Source organism: Chelonoidis abingdonii, chromosome 3 (assembly GCF_003597395.2).
Source record: "Chelonoidis abingdonii isolate Lonesome George chromosome 3, CheloAbing_2.0, whole genome shotgun sequence".
NCBI classification, from domain to species: Eukaryota; Metazoa; Chordata; order Testudines; family Testudinidae; genus Chelonoidis; species Chelonoidis abingdonii.
The window spans coordinates 174,449,600-174,465,989 of record NC_133771.1 but is presented as its reverse complement, the minus strand read 5'-3'; the positions used below and the strand labels follow the sequence as shown (position 1 = coordinate 174,465,989).

Sequence of the window (16,390 nt, the reverse complement as noted above, 5' to 3'; positions counted from 1 at the left end):
TGCAGGAAGTAGTGGCTATATTTTGACAATTTGATCTTTTATACAAAGGGACCATATACAAAAAAATCAGCCTTTATCATGCCCAGTATGCCCTATCCTTCAAATGTAACAATATGCTGAGGTGTTTGTTCCTTACCATAGCAAATACTGACCCTTTAAAAGCTCCCAGTGAACATGTGCCTAGTCAAATAATGTGATTCCACTGTCACACAGGCCATTCCCACAAAGTTACTGTCAGGAGAGGACAGCCTAAAGAAGTAGGGCCTTATCTATACAAGAAAATTGCACCAATTAAACTCCCCTACACTTCAGTTGAAAGGCAGCTGGAAATGTATAGAATGCCCCTGGAACCAAGGGATTGAAAAACCTTCATGATGTGACACTGCACCTGCCCCATGAGGCATTGCAAACCCTTCCCAAAGCACACTGCAGCCAGTTGCACAGTGGGATAGCTACCCACTGTGCACTGCTCTCTGTGTAGATGCAAGAACTGCTATTGTGTCGGTAGAGCGCATCCACAAGAAGCATAGTGGGGACATGCAAGAGCAGTTTAATTAAAGCGGCATAACTTTTGTCGACAAAACTCTGTAGTGTAGACAGGGCCTAAACTAGTTTAAACCACACCTTCTGTTTAACCAGTGCAACTTGCTTAGGTAGACAATGCCTATGCTGCGAAGTTGCAATACACTAACTCCCTGGAATTGCACATTCAAATCCTAGTAGGGTCAGCTCAGCACTTCACCCTTCTGAGGCAGAGAAGCATTTCCTTTCAAATGGATGTTGCTGGATTTTCTTTGGCTTGGTTCTAACTCCAGGTTAATATCTGTAGCAGAGGAGACACAGTGATGTGGTCTCATGGGTAAGGAACTCTTCAGCTTCTCTTTGGCACACTACTTCATTCCTGACAATATGCCATTTATTATTTCAACTGCTCCCCAAAAGACCATTCAAAATAAGCAGTTTTTATTAGGCACTTGATAGAGGACTTTTGGATCAGCAGCTCTCACCTGGTAAAATAGCGGAGCTGGTATCCTCCTGATCGTCATCCATTTCCTCCTCCTCCACTGGCTCTGGATGCTCAGCTACGTGCTCCACTTCCTCACTCAGCTGAGGAAATACATTCCATTTTCAAATGTACTTTGACATGATTATTTGTTTGCATTATAACAGTGCAGTGGAATCCAACTGAGATCGGAGCCCCATTGTGCTAGGTGCTGCACAAATACACAGGAAAAGAGCTTACAACATAGAGACCAGACCTGAGGATGGGAGAAAGGAAATATGATCTCCATTTCTGAGAGATTAAATTACTTGCCCAAGGCAACAATGGAAGTGTGAGAGCCTGATATTGAACCCAGACTTTGAGTCCCAGTCCAGCAAACCACCACCACCATCCTTTAAAAAAACTGCACTTTTCAACGCCATCTTCAGCCCACTTGAACCCTCAAAATTAAGACAGCATCTCATGATCTCAACATGTTCTTGAGTGGAGAAGGTCCATGTTTCAGCATATGCATTATTACAAATCACAATCTATGCCACAGGACAAAGCATTAGCACACTGCAATCAGAAAGGAATGCAAGAAATGTTATTGTTTTTAACAGATATTAGTGCAAGTTACTCCAGAGTGCAGCCCAAACCACCTCAGCAGATGCATCTTTACAAATGAACAGTTAAGTAGTCCACAGGTCGCTGCTCTTTATTTTTCAGCTCAGTGCAGCGGCTTTGCAAAGAACTAATAGCGATCACATAATGTGTTGTTCTGACTCAGAGCCCAAACTGCCAGGACATTTTGGTCAATGTCGGAAGCCTGTCACATGAGATAGGCATCAATATATACCATAAAGCATCTGGACAAAGAACTGGGGAACACATGGAATGCAAACAATGAAATCTTGGTTTTCCTTTTATTTAAGAAAAAAGTCCTTCCATCATCTTTTCCCCAGGTGTCTCCCATGGAAGCTGAAGAGCTAAGGATCCTTCCTTTGCACCAACTTTTGCCTCTCTCATTTTAAATATATATATATTTTATTTTAAACATTGTCATAAAATATATTAATTGATCATTTTCACTTTATAGCAATTTTTATTCCAGATCTCAAATATTATTCATTTTACAGATGCAAAATCTTCTTAGGCAAAGAGCCTGAGTCTCCACTTTCTTCTTGCAACTTTGTGTAGTCACTCACACCTGCACAAAGTGAGCGCAAAATGTTACCGCTGTTTCACACACACTTTGCACAGATGTGACTGACTTCTCAGGGTGTGAGGCAGCAGAGACTCAGACCAGAAGAGAGAGAGAGAGAGAATGGTTTTGTCAACAGATGTTTTGTTGCCCCTGTATAACTTAAGATGTAAATTTCAACACACTAAGGGCATGTCTACACTAGCGAGCTTACCACAGCAATGCTGTAACATCGCTCGTGTAGCCGCGCTATGCTGACAAGAGAGCGCTCCCCAGCAGACATAATAAAACCACCTCCACACAAAGCAGTGCGGATTCTTATTTCAGTTTAAGAATGGATTATTGCAGGTTAGCTTGAATAGATTAGGAACAGGTTTAGCTAAACCAAAATAAGACACTCTTATGCTGAAATAAGAGTGTCTACAGAGCCTTTAGCACCAGTTTAATTAAAGATTAGACTATAGGAACATTTCATTTGCCGCAAGGTTGGGTGTGACTCTACCCAGCACAAGATTGCTGTGGACTACCTGTGTGTGCGGACCCTGCTGACTCCCATTAATAATTCATTAATGACCTTTGATTTAGTTCTCTTTGATATGGGGCTAATCAAATGCATTAACTAACTGTTAATACATTTCAGCTGGGTCCCCTCGCAGACTATTGCAGGGTAGTCACACCACTGCTTGCCATGAACTGACTGTTGCTGTAGACAAGCCTTATCAGTTTAAAAGTTGACTCAAGTTATACTTGTGCAACTTCCTCATGTAGAAAAGACCTAAGGGACTCATCAAAAGTCACAGACCCAGCCAGTGGCAGAACCAGAAATAGTTTCCTCAACTCTTGACTTCTAACCTTCTCTCACCATTAAACACACTTCCTCCTAATACACAGACACTTCATCTACCTATATTGTCTAGTTAGAGGGTTAAAGGCATTTGGTATTCTGGGCTCTGCCACTGCCAGACTGTGTAACTATGGACTAATTACTTAACCTCTCAAAGCCCCAGTTCAGCTGTCTGTAAAATGAGAATACTAGTCTCTACACAGGTGTTTGAAGATCTAATCCATGTAAAATGCATTGAAATCCTGAGATGAAAGGTCCTACAAAAGCACAGAATATAATTAACACAACAGATGGTTCATTCTTTCTTTAAACCTGCAACTTGGTCACATCAGGTCTAAACACAGAAAACCAAGTGCAATGAGAGATTTTAAGTAGAGTGGAACTTGGGAAGCTGAACACTCCACAACTGTTTCCAATTCACAGCAACATGCAAATTGCAGTGAGAGAGAACTTCCACGTCAAATTAAATTCACCTATGGAAAAAATGACTGCAAGAAATTTCTGTGTAATATCAAAGTAGAAAACATATTAGGATACAACATTTATTACACTCACAGGGTAATCTACAATGGGAGAAAGATGAAAAATCAAAATATAGAGCATTTCAATGCACTTCAGAAGCAAAATACAACATTTGGAGTTCTGGACTCGTGAGACAGTTCTATTTTTACAAGCCTCTTACACTTAAAACCATCAAAGGGCTGTCAGCCCAAAGTATAAGAAGCAGTAACCTCTGGACCCAGATCCACAAAGGGGGTTAAATGCCTAAGTCCCTTTGTGGATTGCACTCTTAGTAATTAGATGAACTGTGCTGGTGGTCTGATGCTTGTAAGGACAATTGACTTCACTGGAAGTCCAGAAAACTAATTTGATCAAAAACATGCACACAAAATTCACTCCAAACCACTAAGAATCACATATAGCACTGGACTTCAAAAGCCTAACTTGAGCATGGGGAAAGCCATTATATCTTGAGAGCACAGCATTCAATCCAGAATGAGTGTACGCAAGACCTATTTCATAGCCTACCCCATCTGCATACACACTAAGCTATAGTCCACCAATAACAGGATAGCAGGGCAAGTATTACCATGCAAGTTTATTCTGGTTTCTTCAAATGTACCAGTATATGCCCAAATGAATGAAAGTTGTGTTATAACTATTCACAGATGCACATCAGTGGCAGTCACCTTCTCAGACCAACATCTTATGTATACTGCTTATGTACCATGGACCAGCCAAATATGGTGATAGCTGCGCAAGATACGATATTCCACCCCATACTTTGGTGACAGGCAAGGACATTAAGTGGGGGTAATTCAGGACACAGGGTTCCAGCACCATGCAAGACCCAGCACTGGAATTGATCTCAAACACTGACATTTCTCCTGGTGGTGTAATGATTACAGACACTTCATTCCCAGTCTCCAGCAGCTGGGAGAAGTGGGAGAGAATGGGCTCTGCACATGCACACCACTTAAAAGCATGTCAAAGTTCTGTGGCAGTCTCAAGGGACAGATAAGCACTCTCCAACAAATGCAGCACTCCTACTTCCCCCCCTCTGTACCAACAACAGTTAGAATTACATGAGGAAACTGGCAGCCCAGGATAAAACTAAAAGGTGACAATTCTAGGATCTCTAAGCTAATATAACTCAGGTCATTGGCGTCATGGAAGGAAATCACTGTTCAAGCGTGGAACCTTGCTGGAGTCAAATGAGCAAAGGAAAACTCACATTTAGATGTTCTATGCCCCTCGGCTGAAAAGAAAAAGAAGGATAAAAGGAAAAGACAGATAAAATGAGAAGCCACAGTGGGTGAAATTCATCCTGGTGTGAAAGGTCAATGTAAGGGGGCTCTCTGCACTGAGCAGAGGAGGGCTAGTAGCAACCACCTAATGGGTGTCAACACTGACTTGTGAGATAGGGGGAGATCTGGGGGATACAGAACCCACGCTTCAGGGGCGGTTACAGAAATAGCAGCACCACATGCTCTTAACCCACTTCCTACCTTCATATGAGTGAAGTGAATTTCATCCAGAGAAAACCCTACTGGGGGGTATAAATAAAGGGAGAAATGTTCTGTTTCACTTGTTTGTGCATGAGGTTATTTAAATCTTTAAATGTCTTCTAGTCTAACATGAGAAATGGGAGAAGAACTGATAAGTGTCGATAGGCTAAACTAGGTATTCCTACAGTGCAAGCCCAAGGACAAATGCAGCCTGCAACTTTCTAAAATGAGATAAACAGCTGTGTGGTAAAGGCAAAGGAGACCCGCTGCAGGTTTTTACTGCTGATTAACTTGAACAAGACAATTTCTATGCATCTACCAAGAAAGATACAAGCACAAGCAAGTATAATAAGATGCTAATATATGAGTTTGATAGGCAGACTAGGCACAGGATTACAATTGGGCCTTCAGTATCACTTTTCATGTCTGACAGGCTCTTCCTATAAGAGTGATAAAGGCGCCTGTCAACTGTATGTACCTACACTTTCTACAATATTAGGATTGACTGTATTTTAACTGACATTTCCTTGTTTTTAAATACAAATATATATTTGCCTGTATCAAAATGCATCACATTTGTTTCCTATGTATTCTAGGGATCAGGGCTCCATCACAAAGAGAAAGCTGGTGGAAGCCTTGGGCAGCAAAATTATTCATGAGGCAATCTCCTTGGGTGACTGCAGGTTGGAAGGAATGGACACTTTCCAGTTTGCAGAGGGCAAGATAAAGCCAATCACCAGCCAGTTTTGCTATGGCTCTAAAATTAAAATGTGACCCAGTTGACTTTCTATGCCTTAGGTGACTTATCAAAGCACTGAAGATCTGGATAACCAGAAGATGAATGTTTAATAGAGGCCGTGACTCGAGCCAAGACAAATATATTGGAATTGCTTTTAAATTGACTGAAAGTGGACTAACACACATCCGCTCAAGTTATAGCGGCGCTCAGCTTAAGCACAGATACACAGCAATTAGCTGCACTGTTATTTTATTGGAGATTTGGGGTTTACCATTAACGTGCACATCCCTGGTGTCGCACCTAGCTAGAAACGGCTGCACCAAAAAGGCTGCTATGAAGCCATCCGGCACCTCGTTGCTCTCACCTCCGTCGCTGTCTTGCCGTTTTTCAGCCACCGCCGCAACGCGTTTTCCGGTGCCCCGCTGCCCAGTGCGGTACGGAGTTTGCTCGGCAAACAAAAGACCGCACTGGTTCGCGATGCGGCTTGCACGTGCACTCACGCGTGCAAATTAACTTTTCCCCCTTCGCCCCCGCCCCCGCCAGTACCTCCTGGTAAGATGCGGCGATCTCTTGCCTTAGCATGGCATCCGCGGCGGGAGCTGGAGCTGGAGCTGGAACCGGCACCGCAGCAGCCCCGGGGGCTGAGCCTGAGCGGGGAGCGCGGGCGCACAGCAGCAAGGGGCCGGAGGCTCTGCAGTACCAGACCGAGCCCGCACAGAGCGTCCACACGGCGGGCTGCCGGCGCCACCGCGCGCGCCTCCCCCGCTCTGTCTGCCGCTCCCGCTCCAACCTCCTTCTCTCAGGCTGCTCGCTGGCAGCACAGGCGTGCGGAGCGCAGGATGCTGGGATATGTAGTTTGAAACCGAGCGTGCAGGGCCGCTGCTCTGTCCTGACCTGAGGACCCCCCCAACAAGCCTTTGCACCGCAGCCGCGGACGATTTAAAGCAGCCTATGGCCCGTCCGGGGTGCAGCAGGAAAAGAGCATTTCCGGTGCGTGTCTGCGGTCAGCCCGAGAGACTGTCTCCACCAGAGCCCGCACTGCGAGGCGCTCCGTGTGTGAGCGCTAGGAAGGGCGGAGCAGAGGGGTGAATGAGGGGAGACTCTAGAAGGGCCGCTCCCAGGAATGATGTCTGGCCGCCCCAAATCACCGGATCATATAAGAAGGACGGTTTCTTTTTGATTTGCCCTGTGGTTTTTGAACATTTGGGGTTGAGCGTTTCAAGTGTCTCTCTTTGTTTAAGAAAAGTGAAAGGTGAGGGTATCACTAATCACAGGATTCTGGGAGCTGGGCAGTGGCAGATTTAGTTACTGGTGCCCTGTGCTCAGCTTCATTTTTGGGGGCCCTCCTTGGGATCCAGCCAAGAAAAAGAACATTTTCTCTTATCTGCCCCCTTCCCCCGTTTTTCATTCATTTTTTTCTTCATCCTCTGCCTATAAATAACAGGAAGTAAATGAAAATAAAGTGAGGTTCCTTGATTGTTTGTGTACTCTAACTTATTTTTCCACAGACCACTTGAAAGTCACTGAGGGTCTCAGCAGACCACTTAATGATCCTTCCAAATATTGTTTGTACTATTAGCTAACTACTGTAAAGTGCTTTAGATAAGCACTTTATAAAAAAATGTTAGAAAACATTGGGGTGCTGGGTCTGGCTAGGAGTTAGGATGCAGGAGGGAGCTCAGGGTTGAGGCAGGAAGTTGGGGTGTGGAGCGCTAACCTGGGGCAGCTCCCATTTGGTATGAGGGGTGCAGGTAGGGATATGGGGGGAGTTGCAGGAGTCAGGGTGGGCAGGGGGCTGGTGGTGTGGAGGGTGCAGGCATCAGGGAGGGCAGGAGGCCGGGGGTGTGGAGAGTTCAGAGGGTGTGGGGGGGGGTTGCAGGAGTCAGGGAGGGCAGTGGGGGGGATGTGTGGGGGTGCAGGAATCAGTGCTGGGAGTGTGGGGGGTGCAGGAGTCAGGGAGGGGGCTCAGGGTTGAGGCAGGCGATTGGGGTGCTCTCATTTGGTGTGAGGGGTGCAGGTGGGGATGGGGGGTGCAGGAGTCAGGGAGGGCAGTGTGGGGGGATGTGTGAGGGGTACAGGTGGGGATGGGGGTGCAGGAGTCAGGGAGGGCAGTGTAGGGGGGGATGTGTGAGGTGTGCAGGAGTCAGGGCTGGGAGTGTGAGGTAGAGTGCAAGAGTCAGGGACGGGGCTCCGGGTTGGGGCAGGAGGTTTGGGTGTGGAGTGCTTATTTGGGGCAGCTCGTATTTGGGGCAAGGGGTGCAGGTGGGAATGTGGGGGGCAGGTGCAGGAGCTCCCATTTGGTGCACAGGGTGGGGATGTGGGGGGTGCAGGAGTCAGGGCATCAGGGGGCATGTGAGGGGTAGTCTGGGCCAGGGGCTGGGGCAGGTATGTGTAGGGGGAGTACAGGGCCCCCCCTTTGCTCTGCACTGCCCGGATTCCACCTCCTTCCCCAAAGCTACACCCCTGCCTCTTTCCCGCCTCCTCCCCAGGGAACAACCCCAGTGCTGGCAAACATCTGTTTGGCGGCAGGGGAGGCGCTGCCTGGGAGGGGCAGGAATACAGCACGCTTGGGGGAGGAGAGGGGGAAGAGGCAGGGGATGGGTGGAGCTTGGCTGCCAGTGAGGGCGGAGCCTGCAGTAGAAGCCCCAGGAGCCAGCAGGACCAAGCTGCTGCCCTGAAAGCTGCCTGGTCCTAGAGCCCCCTGGATTTTACTGTAAATCCACCTCTGGAGCTAGGGCTTTAATAAATAAACCAAATACTGCAAGATTTGCAATAAAATCATAAGAGATGCCAAAAGTGATTTTGCTTTCTAAACTTCTTTACTAAGTGCTGGTGAATCCTGCTTTGAGGCTGAAGATGGGAATAAAGTCATCACAGAGAGCAATACAACTCCAACAGACTAAAGAGGGTTACACATCTTTTGTAAATGCTACATTTTACAGGTTGTCAGACTGATCTGAAAATATTTGTAATATTTAAGGTTACACTGGTCTACAATTTTTGAGAAGTCGTCTGCTTCAGAGATAAAATGTGGTATTTATTATGTATTTTGATGTGCTGAATTCAAATATGACAATTAAAACAACTGATTGGCTACTGTTTCTAAGATATTTAAGTTTTTACATTTTATGTCTATGTATATTGTGTAGATAGTAGAGTTTTAATCATAAATTGTAAACCTAGGTCTTTTCATGTATTTATGGTTGCTTTACATGATAATATTTCACCTGTCCTGTTTATGTAACACTTTAAAAATCAGCAAAAGGGTTATATAAATAAAATTTATTATGAAACAAAAGGCAAAAAACTATTATGTACATAGTTTAGTCCTATTCAGTGTCTACTCGGCGCTTCTTGGCTTGTCTCTTGTATTCATTAAATGGAGCATCTCTTGTCACTGTCCAGCAATAGTCTGCAAGCATTGATGGGCTCCATTTGCCCTGATAGCGTTTCTCCATTGTTGCAATGTCCTGGTGAAATCGCTCGCCGTGCTCGTCGCTCACTGCTCTGCAGTTCGGTGGAAAAAAATCTAGATAAAAGTGCAAAAAATGTATCTTTAGTGACATGTTGCAACCAAGGCTTTTGTATGCCTTGAGGAGGTTTTCCACCAACAACCTGTAGTTGCCTGCCTTGTTGTTTCCGAGAAAATTTATTGCCACTAACTGGAAGGCTTTCCATGCCGTCTTTTCCTTGCCACGCAGTGCATGGTCAAATGCATCATCTCGAAGAAGTTCACGAATCTGAGGACCAACAAAGACACCTTCCTTTATCTTAGCTTCACTTAACCTTGGAAATTTTCCACGGAGGTACTTGAAAGCTGCTTGTGTTTTGTCAATGGCCTTGACAAAGTTCTTCATCAGACCCAGCTTGATGTGTAAGGGTGGTAACAAAATCTTCCTTGATTCAACAAGTGGTGGATGCTGAACACTTTTCCTCCCAGGCTCCAATGACTGTCGGAGTGGCCAATCTTTCTTGATGTAGTGGGAATCTCTTGCACGACTATCCCATTCGCAGAGAAAACAGCAGTACTTTGTGTATCCAGTCTGCAGACCAAGCAAGAGAGCAACAACCTTCAAATCGCCACAAAGCTGCCACTGATGTTGGTCATAGTTTATGCACCTCAAAAGTTGTTTCATGTTGTCATAGGTTTCCTTCATATGGACTGCATGACCAACTGGAATTGATGGCAAAACATTGCCATTATGCAGCAAAACAGCTTTAAGACTCGTCTTCGATGAATCAATGAACAGTCTCCACTCATCTGGATCGTGAACGATGTTGAGGGCTGCCATCACACCATCGATGTTGTTGCAGGCTACAAGATCACCTTCCATGAAGAAGAATGGGACAAGATCCTTTTGACGGTCACGGAACATGGAAACCCTAACATCACCTGCCAGGAGACTCCACTGCTGTAGTCTGGAGCCCAACAGCTAGACTAGAGCCAGTCAACAATTTTAAGCATCATTTTCATTCTCAGTGACCCAGAATTAGTAAAGTTTGACTACATTTATTTCAGAAGCATTTTGGCTGTAGAGCAGTGTTATAGTAAGTGTCTCAGTCTGGTAAAAATGCACAGGTTAGCTAGAAAGTGTGTGTGTTAATTAAATATTTTAAAACACAGGATGTGCTGCTTGTCAGAAACTGGTGGAAAAGCAATTTTACAATCTCTGTCTAAGATACACACATTATTTCTAATTCTCTACTTACCTCGCTAGGGTGTTATATAATATCTAGTTAATGGACCCTGATTCTGCAGTCAGGCCCAGATGGAGTCCAGAGACTTCAGTGGGGCTCTGTAAAGATCCACCCACACAGATCTGACTCGAGGATCAGAGCCAATATATGTGACATGCTTTGGAGATGCAGGGTGCTACATAAATGCAGACTGGCAAGCTATTCATATGCAAATAATATATAATACATTCTAAATATCATTATCGCTGCTTCTCCTAGCATGCAACTGACAGTCACATTTCAAATTCAATAAATATATACAAACCACTCCTAACATTAGATCCAAACTGATTCCATCGCCAGAATAGCAATAAAATGGACACCTGAAGGTAAGCAAAAATGAGGTCGCCTTAAAACAACTTGGCGAAGAACTGTGGAAGCTGAGCTGAAAAACCTGGGGCACAGCTTGTTAACCATTGAAAGACTTGCTAGAAACAGACAGGAGTGGAGGAGCTTCATCACTGCCCTTAATGCCAGAACTGTAAAGGGTACTTACTAACTAACTAACCAACTTAACATTACAGCAGCATCACTATAGGATAGCTTACTGCTTAACAGCTTTTTCTAAAACCCAAATGCTTACGTGCATTGTCTTGAAAATTCCTGTGCCTAATGAGGATCTAGGGTAGAGATAGTGATCTAAATATGAAGTTGTTTGAGCAAGGGGTACTTCAGATACAGCTCTGCTCTAAAAAAAGAGTGAGATCAACATTTTAGAGTTCTTATGTTTTTCTGTGCACACTTAGGGCTCAAACTAGAGTTCTGATACTCCTCATACTGATATCACCTGCTATGGATTGATCTCAGCTAGTGTCCAAAACCCACTCCTCCCACGGGAATCACTATTTTAAAAGTTATTTGGGGTTAAAGGTGGATCTATAAATGTAGCTCAAGCCAAGTTGATGAGCCAGAGAAAGTCATTTGAGCATTTCACAGCAGGACTGGGATTCTGGTGAAAGCCAGATTGTTTGTACACAGGTAAACAGAGTAAGGGGGTGGCTCCAGAGGACATGCTGTGGTCATTGTACCTAAGCAGCACCCATGAACTTAGAATTTGAGTCCTACCTGTGGCAGCTTTCTAAGACTGTATGCTATGAACATTAGTTTCGTTGTGCAGGGGATTCTTCTGGAATTTTTGCTCTCAAAGCAAAATTTTTGGTATGAGCCAATATTTCAAATTGCTCTGAAATTCATATCCATACTCAGATTTTACTTTAGAAGTATTGTGAAAAAATAGCATTAAACAAACAGGGAAAATAAAAGACCCTAGTAGGCCATAGATTAGGGTAATGTAATCATATCTCATAATCTGTACCCATTTCCACAATCATATGATTGAGTGTGATAAAAGAAAAGAAAATAGCTGTCACACTCATCAATCTCAGCCTGATAAAGGGGTTTCTGATCATTAGGAAACACCCCCCACCCCACCAAAAAAAGAGTCTTATTCCAAGGACATGCATAAAGTTATCAATCACTAATATGATGCTGAGGTACTGTTTTGACTGATGACAGTATCCTATGAAAAATAAACAGATTTCAACCATCTACACAAACTAAAGTTCATACCTATCAAATTTACTGTTCAAGCATTGTAATTGCTGTGAAAGAAGGGTCCAAATGAAATGTCAGACATGATAAAAATTAGTCACATAGAATTATAGGACTGGAAGGGACCTTGAGAGGTCATCTAGTCCAGTCCCCTGCACTCATTGCAGGACTAAGTATTATCTAGACCATCTTTGACAGGTGTTTGTCTAACCTGCACTTAAAAATCTCCATTGATGGATATCCCACCACCTCCTTAGGCAACTTACTCCAGTGTTTAACCACTCTGACAGTTAGGAAGTCTTTCCTAATGTCCAACCTAAGCCTCCCTTATTGCAATTTAAGCCCATTGCTTCTTGTTCTTCTTAACCTCTGAGGATAGGACAATTTTTCTCCCACCTTCTTATAACAACATTTTATGTACTTGAAAACTGTTATCATGTTCCCTCTCTGTCTCCTTTTTTCCAGAAAATCTTCCCCCACAGGTCACGTTTTCTAGATTTTTAATTATATTTGCTGCTCTTCTCTGGACTTTCACCAATTTGTCCACATCTTTCCTGAAATGTGGCACCCAGAACTGTACACAATACTTTAGTTGAGGCCAATCAGCATGGAGTAGAGTGGAAGAATTATTCTTGTGTCTTACTTACAACACTCCTGCTAATTCATCCCAGAATGAGGTTTGCTTTTTTTGCAATAGTTACGCTCTTGACTCATATTTAGCTTGTGGTCCACTATGACCCCCAGATCCCTTTCCGCAGTACTCCTTCCTAGGCAGTCATTTCCCATTTTGTATGTGTGCATCTGATTGTTCCTTCCTAAGTGGACTACTTTGCATTTGTCCTTATTAAATGTCATCCTATTTACTTCAGACCATTTATCTAGTTTGTCCAGATCATTTTGAATTTTAATCCTATCCTCCAAAGCATTTGTAACCCCTGCCAGTTTGGTATACTCTGCAAATGTTATAAGTGTGCTCTCTATGCCATTATCTAAATCACTGATGAAGATATTGAACAAAACCAGACCCAGAACTGATCCCTGTGGGACCCCACTCAATATGTCCTTCCAGCATGACTGTGAAGAACTGATAACTACTCTCTGGGAATGGTTTTCCAACCAGTTATGCACCCACCTTATTGTAGCTCCATCTATGTTGCATTTCGCTAGTGGCCATACTAATCCTCAAATGATATCCCCTGAACAGCCACCTAAATTTTTTTTTTTAAATCAACCAGTGCATAAACTGCAATAAACATTTTCAAAATAATATTCATCCTGAGATGAATAGCCACCTCACACCTCTGCATTCATTCCGCACTGCAGAGGTTGTGTTGAGCCTTTCCCCCTACATTAGCCCCAAAGTGGAATGCAAAAGTCTGGAGCAGCCCTTCATTCTCTCCTGCTGCCTCCAGTGGGTACATGGAAACAACAAGCTGTGAAGACCCTCTCTTCCCTCCCCTCCATGGACCTCCAGCCCTGCTGGGTGCACGGAGAGGCCAGGACCAGGGCGCACACACACACGCGCACACACACACACACTTTCCTCAACAAATATGGGAAATTCATGGCCCCAAAACTTATTAATGCAGAGTTCAGGCTGCCTGCCAGTGCCTCATACCTGGGCTTGGCAGAATTCAATTGTGTAATTTCAGCAAATAATACTGATGTTTATTTTTTTCTATTTAAGTTTTCACAGTTGTGGAAAATTATTGGGGGTTTGGGGAGTCGGTTAAGATTCAAAAAGTGAAGGGTTTATAACCATTAAAACACAAGTTGTCAACATCACATCAAAATATACCAAGTAAATATCCTTAAAGCAAATTCTCAAGTAACATTTTTCTTAATTGGGCTATCTGTAAATTTTGATTCCTACTGATGGAAATATTTTTGTTGGGTTGTGTGTGTGTACAGTGAAGCTGACGTTTATCAACATTCATTGCTAAAAATCTAATTCTTCCAAGCCTACCAATACCCTTCTAGAACAAAGGTGCCTATATTTAAATCTCTAAAAACCAGGGAATAAACAGTTATGGTAAAACAAACTTGAACCTCTGAAAATCAGTACATACTTCCCCCCCTCGCAACCTTAGTTCTGCCCTCTTTGAGTCATGCCTCAACCTGCTGTTGACCAATATATGCTGGCTAGAATATATATGTTATACTGATAGTATGTTTTATCTGCACCCTACACATTAAGCATAAATATAGCAGTTACATAGCCTAAATTGGCCTGTACCTTTATAATGTGTTTACTTATGCTAAGTATCCCAGAACACCTTGCATTAGTTAAAGTAAGTGTAGGCTTAAGTAGATGGGAAAGCTGTCAGGATCAGGATATACGTTAACGTTATCATAGCAACAGAACGGGAGTTACCCTCATAACCCTATCTACCCTGGGACAGACCTCGGAGGTGTTATCATGCCCCTTAGTACCTGGAATTGCATACGTTCAGAACAAAGCTAATGGGGACACCACGGTACTAGAAAAGCAAGGTAAAAAGCTAGCTGGTTAAATCTAGTTTCAGATGATGTATATAGTACATTTTACTAGCAAACAAGGAGGATATAAAGAGAGGGCTTTAAGTGGTATACGTATACCTTTGGGACCACATCTTCCACATAAGGAGAATATAATGTCACTACATTAGACAACTTCCCCAAGACTGGTATCATATAGAACAGCGGTTCTCAAACTTCAGCAACCTGAGGCCCCCCATTTTGATTTAAAATTTTTCATGGACCCCCTGCTCCTTCACCGAGGCCCCGCCCCCGCCCCACCTCTTCTCCGAGCCCCCGCTCACTTCATCCCCCTCTCCCTCTGTTGCTCGATCTCCCCCACCCTCATTCACTTTCACCAGGCTGGGGCAGGTGGTTGGGATGTGGGGGGAGGTGAGGGCTCCACCTGGGGGTACAGGATCCAGGCTAGGGCCAGGGATGAGGGGTTTGTGGTGTAGGAAAGGGCTCCGGGATGGGGGTTGAGGGGCTGTGGGAGTTTGGGTGCAGGAGGGGACTTGGGGCTGAGGCAGGGGGTTGAGGTGTGGGGGCCTCAGGAGTGAAGGGTCCTGGCAGCACTTACTGCAGCTCCCAGGAAGCGGCTGCCAGGTCTCTGCAGCCCCTGGACAGAGACACGCCTGTAAGGCTCTGCGCGCCGTCCCCACAGCTCCCATTGGTCACGGTTCCTAGCCAATGGAACCTGCAGAACCAGCACTTGGGTAGGGGAAGTGTGCGAAGCCTCCCTGGCCACCCTGTACCTAAGGGCTGCAGGGACCTAGTGGCCACTTCTGGGAGCTACGTAGAACCAGGGCAGATAGGGAGCCTGCCTGGGAGGGAGGAGGAGGAGTTGAGCAGTGGAGCCTGCAGACCCCCTGCCGTTCTCTCGCGGACCCCCGGGGATCCGCAGACCCCAGTTCGAGAAATGCTGATATAGAACCTTTTTCCTTCACTATATTATTATTGTCTTAAACCAATAAATCTGATGTTGGTTTATTTGGCCTCTGGAATATTTTTTATAATGAACCAGTGTGGTCAAGCAATTGACTACACAACTTATCAACACCGTTCCTCACTGACAAAGTAGCACTCCGTCCTTTCAAACTATAAAGAGCCCCATGGGCATGCAGCATATTGGTACAGGAGGAGAAACTGTCTGACCATATCCTCAGTAAGGCAAATGTCTCATTTAGAGGGCAGGCTTAGTGAACACCAGCTGGCTACACCTCACCTATACTCAACCACTTTACCTGCTCTGCCCAAACCACCCCATAGTTGCCAGATGTTACTACCCTCTGACCTTTGTCCTAAGGATTCCTTCTGGAACAGCTCCTTTGCAATAACTTCTGCCCTGTAGTCATGATAGATTATTGTGCTCCTCTGCTTGCACGACCAATGTAACAGCACAGAAACGAGAGGTCTGTGTTGTGATTCCTTTGGGTGCAGATGCACTTCTCATATTGCCATGTGAGCTGTGGCAACCTGCTGCAAATAATCTTGTATCAGTCAGTACAGTTGTCTCCTACACAGTGAAGGGCAGTTGGGAATGCATGCTGACAAATGAGAATACAATCCTGTGGGGCACAACACATCATATGAAATGGCACCTTTACTCAGTCATTCCTTATGCCTGATTATAGGACAGTCCAGGCTGAAATATACAGTACACCAGTTCCAGGGAGCCAAAATGTAAGTTGCAAGGCTGAGCTGTGTGCACTTCCTTATTTCCAGAGGTTTAAGTATAAGTGCACTTCCCATTCTGCAAGGGCATGACGCATTGCCAGTCAAACTTATTTTAAGCAGTGAATATAAAATCTAGCCTATACATAATATT

The 16,390-nt window shown here is 44.5% G+C and overlaps 1 protein-coding gene across 5 annotated transcripts in view; it reads right to left on the bottom strand.

Moving 5' to 3' along the window:
• Positions 1-6,531, bottom strand: part of PACC1 (proton activated chloride channel 1) — a 148,170-nt gene extending 141,639 nt beyond the window's left edge. For 2 of the 5 annotated variants that reach the window (XM_032805138.2, XM_032805139.2), the window contains exons 1-2: positions 6,325-6,445; positions 1,008-1,107 (exon numbers count right to left, since the gene is read on the bottom strand). In XM_032805138.2, coding sequence (XP_032661029.1) covers positions 1,008-1,107; positions 6,325-6,360 — 136 coding nt within the window. In that variant the 5' untranslated portion in view covers positions 6,361-6,445. Of the gene's footprint in view, positions 1-1,007; positions 1,108-6,324 lie in introns of all 5 variants that reach the window. The other 3 variants (XM_032805140.2, XM_032805135.2, XM_032805141.2) reach the window with 3 other exon arrangements.
• Positions 6,532-16,390: the final 9,859 nt, after the last annotated feature.